Raw genomic sequence first — 9487 nt, forward strand, 5'->3', positions numbered from 1 at the left:
GGCTCACAACCATCCATAATGAGATCTGACGCCTTCTTCTGGTGCATCCGAAGGCAGTTACAGTGTACTTAGATATAATAATAAATAAATCTAAAAAAAAGAAAGAACGAAAGAAAGTTTAAGAACTGACCACAGAGTTAGGAAGTGGCTCCTGGGATAAAAGCACAAACAAAAGAGACAGAAATGAAGAGCAGACTCCCCAGCACCCACATAAAAGGTGGTCGAGAATGAATGCCCACATGTGATCCCAATGCTCAAGATACACAGGGGATCCCTGGAGTAAGCTGACGAGACGGGCACGCAAAATCAAAAATGCAAGATGTCTGGGGTTCAGAAAATAAAGTATACAGCCGGGCGTGGTGGCACACGCCTTTAATCCCAGCACTTGGGAGGCAGAGGCAGGCGGATTTCTGAGTTCCAGGTCAGCCTGGTCTACAGAGTGAGTTCCAGGACAGCCAGGGCTACACCTGTCTCAAAAAACCAAAAAAGAAAACAAAACAAAACAAACAAACAAACAAACAAACAAAAAACCACACACACACAAAAAAAAACCACAAAAAAAACACACAAAAAAGTATAAATTAGTTAAGGAAGACACGCAATATCAACCCTGGCTTCCACATGCATGCAAACATAAGCACACACACATACACAGCACACACCAAAAAACAAAAGGGCAAATCAAGATGGAAAAACAGGAATTAAACCCAAGAGAGTTACAAAGGCATCAATCTTATAGAATTTCCCCAACTGATCAACAGATTTGATATAGTTCCAACAAAACTCCTTGTGCTGAGCCTAAGAAGTCGGTAAAATTCACAGCCTGGAGAATCCCTGGGGCTTGCTGTCATCAGGCTCAAAGAAAGATCTTGGCCTAAAAAATAATTTGGAGAAATGATTGAGGAGGAAGACACCTCTGCCTCTATACAAACATAAACACATACATATATACATATGTACTACTGGCAAGCACACAAACATGTGTACATAGATGCCCTAACAAACAACCCCAAAACATTCCATTTGTGGTTTTTTTTAAAGTATAACGTAGTTTTATGATTCCTATGAAAAGATCAATCAACATGATCTTCAACAAGAGTTGAAGAGTTCGCCGGGTGTGGTGGCGCACGCCTTTAATCCCAGCACTCGGGAGGCAGAGGCAGGCGGATTTCTGAGTTCGAGGCCAGCCTGGTCTACAAAGTGAGTGCCAGGACAGCCAGGGCTACACAGAGAAACCCTGTCTCGAAAAACAAAAAAAAAAACAAACAAAAGGTGAGTACAAGTGATCAGAAACTTAAGGTTATCCTCAAGTACACAGGGAGATAATGAGTTTAAGACCAGCTTGGTTTGTCCTTTGGGGGGGGGGGGAGGGCACTACAAACTTTTAAAAATAGCTATCTTGCATACAAATATAAAAACAAAACAAAACCATGTTCAACATCATTAGCCATTACGAAAATGAACATGTCTACAATGAAATAGCATTTCAACTTTACAAAGATGGCTATAAAAAGACAGACGATGTAAACACAGACAAAGATATGGAGAGCTAGCACCCACATACATTGCTAAGGAAAAGGTGAAACTGTAGCTGCTATTTTAGAAAAACACTTGGTAGCAATTCCTCACAAAAGAAAAGCAGAATCCACATGTGATTTACAGATTATAATCAGGTATTATGTAAAAGTAAACTTTATTTCCTCAGATGTAATTGTGTCTCAGAGGCTTACTGCTGAGTGAGCTCACCCTTTCTAGTGCATGCTCAACTACAGCTGGCTGGTTCAACTCATATGTTCTGGCCCAAACTCCTCTCCAAGCTAACTGATTCAAACTGGCTTCTTGGCTTCTCACTAAATTGCTCTGCTTAACCTCAAACTAATTCTAGCAATCTGTTCTAACCTTCAGGCTCCTCCTCATGTCAGACAAGCCCGAGCTTGTCTATGTTCACCTGCAGCCCGTCTCTGTAAAACTGCCTCTCTCTGGGCTGCTCTCCTGAGTTACCATCCTTTCCTGTGCTGTTCTGGTGAGTGTTGGGCATATCCTATCTCTGACTCATTCTGTCGAGAGTCTTTCTGACTCGAAATTAGATGTCATTCTCGAATACGGCTCTTCCTTCTACAAACTGACTTTACACACTGTTTGGGATTCATGTGTACTAAGGGAATGTCTTATTTCAGACAGAGTGATGTCTTTCCAGCTGACTCACACAGACCTAGAAGGTCTCTGAATGTGATCCCTTGCCAGAGCAGTCATATTGCTAGATTAAAATTCCTCTACAGGGCTGGAGAGATGGCCCAGTGGTTAAGAGTACCGACTGCTCTTCCCAGAGGTCCTAAGTTCAATTCCAGCAACCACATGGTGGCTCACAACCATCTGTAATGGGATCCAATGCCCTCTTCTGGTGTGTCTGAAGATAGTGACAGTGTACTCACATACATGGAATAAATAAATAAATCTTTTTAAAAATTCCTCTACAGTCTTACAAGAGACTTGAAAACACAGGCTTGCATGTTTTACATTACTGTTCACAGCTACCTTATACATAACAGGAAAAAAAAAAAAGCTGGGCAGTGGTGGCGCACGCCTTTAATCCCAGCACTTGGGAGGCAGAGGTAGGCAGATTTCTGAGTTCGAGGCCAGCCTGGTCTACAAAGTGAGTTCCAGGACAGCCAGGGCTACACAGAGAAACCCTGTTTCAAAAACAAAACAAAACCAAACAAAACCAAACAAAAAAACCCAGGTGTCTCTGGGAAACAATGAAATGTTCTAAACTGACTGTGGTGGTGTTTTTATGATTACATAATTTATATTATTTTATTTTTTAAAGAGTTTTTTTAAAGATGTATTTATTATATGTAAGTACACTGTAGCTGTCTTCAGACCTCCAGAAGAAGGAGTCAGATTTCATTAAGGATGGTTGTGAGCCACCATGTGGTTGCTGGGATTTGAACTCAGGATCTTCAGAAGAGCAGTCACTGCTCTTAACCGCTGAGCCATCTCTCCAGCCCCAGATTACATAATTTAAAAGCAACACTGACACATTAATTATCTCAAATCTGTTTTGAGATAGATTCATTCACTTATTATGTATACAGTGTTCTGACTGCACGTATGCTTGCGTGCCAGAAGAGGGCACCACATCTCATTATAGATGGTTCTGTGCCACTATGTGGTTACTGGGAATTAAACTCAGGACCTCTGGAAGAGCAGCCAGCAATCTTAACTTCTGAGCCATCTCTCCAGACCTCAAATCTGTTTTTAAGTTATCTGTTTCTGGCCCTGACTTGATAAATTGGGTTCCTACTGGACTCTGCCTTCTTTCATGTCCAAGGGTTGAAGTCAACCTCTGTGCCTTTAATAAAAATCAAACAAACAAACTAACGCAGGCGGTTTGAAATGTATTCAGATTATCTTGGGGGCAGGGCGTCACTGTGTGCCTTTGCCTTCCCACATGCACTTTCTTCAGTTTTAAGAGGATTCTAGTTTTGTGGATTTTAAAAACATATTTGGTAGGTTTCCTTATAGCATTTTCACACATCATTGGTTTTGGTTGACCCTTCCTCTCCATCTCTGCTAAAACTATTCCAGTATCCCCAATACTCCACCTTTCTAATGCATGTCTGATAATCCCTCCTCCCCCAACCGGCCTTTCCTCCAAATCCAAATGACTGAGCAGTGAGTATGAAGATCTCAAGCAGGAAGCTGAAGGCTCTCCAGCAACACTCATCCCACTGCCCTGGAAATGATACCCGGCAGCCTGGTACAGTGTAGGGACCACTCTGGAAGCCTAGGTCAGACTATGTGTTGAGCATAGGAATTTGAGATCTTACGAGCAACATAACAAGATATTTGTTAATCAAAAACTAACAAACCAGGCCTAATGAGGCAGGTCTAGAATCCCAGTCACTTGGAAGGCTGACCCAGGAGGTTCACAAGTTCAAGCCCTGTTTAAGCCACAAGATAAATTTAGGGCCAATATAGTTTCAAAATAAAAAGGAGGACTGGGGCTATAGTAGGGAACCTGTCTAGCACATAAGAGATTCAACTCCCCAGCACAGCAGGAGAACAATGTACAAGAAGTTACCTAAATCACACTACTTAACACTTGTATTTATCTTGCAGTGCTACAAACAGAAACACAAATTCTCAATTCTGCTTGGCGAGTCCTGTGCCATTCAGCCATACCCTTAGACTACTTTCTTTTTTAAAGATTTATTTATCTGAGTACACTAGCAGTCTTCAGACACACCAGAAGAGGGCATCAGATCCCATTACAGATGGTTGTGAGACACCATGTGGTTGCTGGGAATTGAACTCAGGACCTCTGGAATAGCAGTCAGCAGTCTTAATCACTGAGCCATCTCTCCAGCCCCTTAGACTACTTCTTGTATTTATTACATACCCATATGTATTTCCAATTCCCCAATCAGATTAAGCATCTCTGGGAAAGGCTAATACTGTGCAATAAAGCCACACCAATGCTTAGCAAGGTTANTGACCCTGAAGGTTGTTTGTTTGTTTGTTTCAATAACGAATAACACCTTGTCAAAACACCAAACTCTGAAACTGCAAACCTCTTTTTACTCATTCTGAAAATGAAGCTAACAATACCAGTCCAGTGGTGTTTGGGAAAACGAAAAACGCTGGCCCTGTGCCAAATGCACCATCTGGCATACTGGGGTGTGAGACAGAGGTTATCTGTGCATAGTGTTGGATTTGATGCCAAATCTTTATCTTTATATTCGCCCCGTGACCAACTGGTATTCTTCACTCGCTTCCACAATTTGAAAAAGTCTACCAGGGCCCCAAGAAAGCGCTGGCCTCCAAGCCTGACAACCTCAGTTCGATTCCTTACTTAGCATGGTGGAAAGACAGGACGGACTCAGGCGAGATGTCCTATGACCGCAACTCGCATACGCACAATAAACGATTGGTCTTTGTATTATTTTATTTTTTTATCTTTAAAAAAAAAAAAAAAAGGAAAGAAGAGTCTACGCGTACCTGGCGTACAGCAAGACCTTTCAAAAACAAAGAAAAAGTCTCTTTCTTTTCATGCGGCTTGACTCTAGAGCATCACACCCATCTCCCCAGTGTACCCAACCCAGACGCCGCCCGCCGCCCGCACACATCAGACACACAGGTAGACAAACCCGTCGGGAAGCCATCTTTCCCAGTCAGACCATCACGGTCACACCCTCCAGCGCCCGATACACCGGGTCCCCCGCACAAAGGCCGGGCCTCCCCTCTCCCGGCCCCACTCCCGTCCCCCGGGCCAGCGGTTCGATCACGGCCTCACCTTGGCCCGCTTGCGCCGGCTGGTCCGTCGGCCCTCCGGGGTCTCGGCTATTCCGGTCTCCATGGGCGTCGCGGAGCCGGGCCCGGCTGTGGGCCCCGCCTGGGGCCCAGCGGACCCCGGCGGCTCGGCCAGGCCCCCGGGCGGCGAGGCCCGCGGAGGCTCCTTCTTTCGGGGAGTGCGCTCGCCCGCCGCCCCCGTAGCCATGTCGGTGGGGCCCGCCAGGCCCGCGGGCGGCGCGGCCACCTCAGAGCCGTTCTCGGCGCCGCCCGCCGCCCCGGGCCCGGCCTCGGTCCCAGCAGCCGCCGCTGCCGCCGCCGCCGCTGCCGCCGCCGCCGCCTTCTTCCCAGACAACATCTCGGGCCGCCTGGCCGCCGCGGGCCGCGGGGGCCGATCGGTCTGCCGCTCCGTGGGTCCGCAGCCGCCTCGCGCCTCTCCGCCCCGCACCTCTCACGCTCCGCGCGAAGCCAAACACCCCCGCGTGCGCACGCGCCCTGCGCGCTCCCGCCGCACCAGGACAAAAAAGCAGCAGCTTGTCCCCGGCTCAAGACCAGAGAGCGGCATCCCGGAGGCTAGAGCGGCGTCGCAGCTCCGATCGCGAGGCTGACCTAGAGCGCCCCCTGCGACTGGGAGTCCGACCCAGCACATCCGTCTGACTTCGGGTTCTGAGCCCGACCGCACCTCCCAGGACCGTTTTCATCAAGGACTCTCAAGATTCACCCATACACTAGACACTTCAACTAATACCATTCATTCTCCTCGCAGGACAAGGGGTGAATTATGGAATTCCGGCTTTCAGAGGGCTTACTACCTAATTGAGACAGGGGAACACTCTGAAGTACAACTTAATGAATGATCACTTAATTATCCTGTGCTCTGTAACTCAACCTTTAGAGCACTGGCCCCGAGTTATCCCTAGAGCCGAGTTTAGGGAAACTAGCTTCATAATGGCCCTGCTTGGACTGTGGGGAAATAAAGAGTGCACGAATTTCCACAGTAATAAAATAGAGAGAAATGAGGAAATTCTGGTTTGAGTCAAAGTGGACTCACTCTTGCCTCCAAGCCCTGTTTATTTTCTTTCTTGAGGCTGCACATGCTCGCCACCATGCCTCCTCCATGCCCCTCATCTCCAGGCACATAACACTTCTTCAACCTAGGTCAGTTCTTTCTCTTCTTTTCTTTTCTTTTCTTTGTTTGGGGGGTGGGGGATGGCCTCAAACTCAGAAATCCACCTGCCTTCAGCCTCCCAAGTGCTGAGATTAAAGGCATGTGCCACCACTGCCCAGCTTGGTCAGTTCTTTCTAATGTTGTGAATGTGGGTGTTTTCTCCAGCCCCTCTTCTTTAGGAGGAAGAGAAGAGAGCAGTTTAGAGAAGCGTTCGTAATGTAAGGAAGTCTGGTGCTAAATCCTGCTCTTCCATCATAAGTAGGTGATATGATATATAGTGTAAAAAGATGTAAGCGTATTACTCTCCCGTCCCCCTGGCTGCAACTGTTCTGCTCCCTGCCTCGATGGATTTGAGCTAGCTTATAATAGTTCAAGGTACACCATCATGGTAGAGGAGCCAAGGCAGCAGGAGCTAGAGCGAGCTGGTCCCATGACATCCACAAGCAGGAAGCCCGGAGGAATGAATGCACGTGCTGCTCCTATCTCCATCTTACACAGCCCAGGATTGCAGGAAAGGGGCCACCAGGAAAGCTGCCCTGTCTTCCCACTTCAGTCAACATGGTGAAGACACTCCCCCACAGGCATGTCCGAGGCCCAACGCCCAGGCGACTCTGTCACTAACATTAACCATTGCTCTAGGCAAGCACTGTCCCAGCTGACCCATGTCTCCAGCTCCCCACATTTTATTGATCCATTCATTTATCAATGCATAGTGGATTGCTTCAGACTTTTCGGCGTTTAATCCACTTCCTTATTTTTAAAAGCTTTTAAAGCCTGCTGCTTTAATCCAAGCACTTGGGAGGCAAAGGCAGGCAGGTCTCTGTACGTATGAGGTCAGCCTGGTCTACAGAGTAAGTTCCAGGAAGCCAGGGCTGTTACACAGAGGTACCTGTCTTAAAATAAATAAGTAAAGGATAAATAAAGGATTTTTTTTTAATTTTAGTGTGGTGGTAGGTGGGGGGTGCCATAGCATAGGTATGGAAGTCAGAGGCAATTTGAAAAGTTCAGCTCTCCCTTTCTAAAATATGGATCCCAAAAATGAAACTCAGTTCGCAAGTTTATTGAGTGGGCCACCTCACTGATAGAACACACACACACACACACTTGACTCCCAGACACCTTTTTTATTTTTTATTTTTATTTATTTTATTTTTTTGAGACAGGATCTTAACATCGCAAGCTGGCCTCCAACTTGCTGAATAGCCAAGGATGCCCTTGAACTCCTGATTCTCCCGCCTTCACCTGGGATCACCTGACTTGACCTTTGGGTTTTTATGAATAATGTTGCTACCCACAAGGATGTACAATTATCTCACCAACTCCTTGCTTTTGAAACTGATCTTGATGGAAACAGGCTTGCAACTGAGCCTGAGCTTCAGTCAGGGTTCAAAGTGATTGTGTATCTTAGTGACCTGGTAGAGTGGAGTGGCGGGGAGGGGCTGGGGAAAACAGATCAGTGGGTAAAGTGCCTGCCTTACAAGCACGAGGACACACAGTCAATCTAGAACCTATGTAATAGAGCCGTAGCTGTATGCGCCTGTTCTCCGGCACTGGACTGGAGGAGAGACAGGCAGACTCCGGGGGATTCCTAGCCCACCTGTCTAATTGGTAAGCTCAGGAAAATTGAGAAGACACCGTCCCAAAAAGTAAGGTGGCTGACTTGAGGAGTGAAACCCAAGGTTGACCTCTGGTGGCACACACACACACACACACACACACACACACACACACAGCACACGCGCCCACAGCACATGCACACAGCACATGCGCCCACAGCATATGCACACAGTACACGCACCCACGCATGCGCACTGGTCTAGCATGCCTGAGGCCCTAGATCAAATCCTCAGTCTTGGAATAAATAAGAAAATAAACAAGCAACGGTGTTATTGTTGTTTAAAAAGTTTTAAAGGATGACTCTTCCAATTCTTTGAGAGCATTCTCAAAGTGAGGCAACTAACTTATCCTCTTTTAAAAGGTCAACATCTGTCAGGTAAGGTGACACGCGCCTGTAGGACCACTCGTCCTTGGACCAGCCTGGCTGCATGGAAATACCTCAAAAAATAAAACAACAACAACAAAACAGTTACTCTTAACCACTGAGCCATTTCTCCAGCCCAAAATCAGCATCTTGGGGTTACTATTGCCTGCCGCGGTGAAACGCCATGACCAAAAGCAACTTGGGGAGGAAAGGGTTAATTTGACTCACACTTGCGGAAGGGATGTGGTCACTGTTGATCATGGAAGGAAGACAGGACAAGAACTCAAGTAGGGCAGGCAGGAGCTGATGCAGAGACCATGAAGGGGTGCTGCTTACTGGCTTGCTTTCTCTGGCTTGCTCACCCTGCTTGCCTATAGAACTCAGGACCACCAGCCTAGGGATGGTACCACCCACCATTGGCTGGTCCTTTTCCCCATCAGCTACTAATTAAGAAAGCACCCTACCCCAGCAGTCTGGAGCTTGTGCAGGCTCTGCCTCTGAATGCTCTGTCTGAGATAAAGAATTTCTGGATTGGGCTTCCTTGAAAAACCTCCATGGTCCATGCTTCCGCTGGAAGCCACGTTGCCATCTCTGGCCCATGCTACAGCTGGGGATGTGCTGGTGTCTGTGGTCCTGTGCTGCTACTGCAGGCCATGCTGATACTCATAGACTGTGTTGCTACCAGAGGCCGTGTGAATGTCCATGCTCTGTGCTGCCACCAGAGGCCATGTTGGCATCAGTGATTTGTGCTGCCAACAGAGGCTGTCTGTATAGATGTCCATGGTCGGTCCTTCCTGCCACCCAGGACCATGCTGTGATCCACCTTCTGCGTTGCAGCTGGAGTGCATGTGGATGTCCATGATCCATGCTGCCACCAAGAGCCACATTAGTGTCTGTGGTCCTTGATGCCACCAGGGACCATGTTGATATCTGTGGCCTCCCTTCCCCCCAGCCTGGAACCTGCCTGCTCAAGGGTGGAGCTACCGGCTCATTCGTCCTGCCACGCCCACTGCTGGAACCTGCCTCTGCTGCCTGGAGTCACACAC

The 9487-nt window shown here is 47.4% G+C and overlaps 1 protein-coding gene across 4 annotated transcripts in view; it reads right to left on the reverse strand.

Annotated features, from left to right (window-relative positions):
• Positions 1 to 5813, reverse strand: part of Kdm1a (lysine demethylase 1A) — a 54436-nt gene extending 48623 nt beyond the window's left edge. For all 4 annotated transcript variants that reach the window (XM_021160226.2, XM_029476768.1, XM_021160225.2 and 1 more), the window contains exon 1: positions 5297 to 5813. In XM_021160226.2, coding sequence (XP_021015885.1) covers positions 5297 to 5650 — 354 coding nt within the window. In that variant the 5' untranslated portion in view covers positions 5651 to 5813. The remainder of the gene's footprint in view (positions 1 to 5296) is intronic.
• Between the last annotated feature and the right edge of the window lie 3674 nt (positions 5814 to 9487).

Source organism: Mus caroli, chromosome 4 (genome assembly GCF_900094665.2).
Source record: "Mus caroli chromosome 4, CAROLI_EIJ_v1.1, whole genome shotgun sequence".
NCBI lineage: Eukaryota > Metazoa > Chordata > Mammalia > Rodentia > Muridae > Mus > Mus caroli.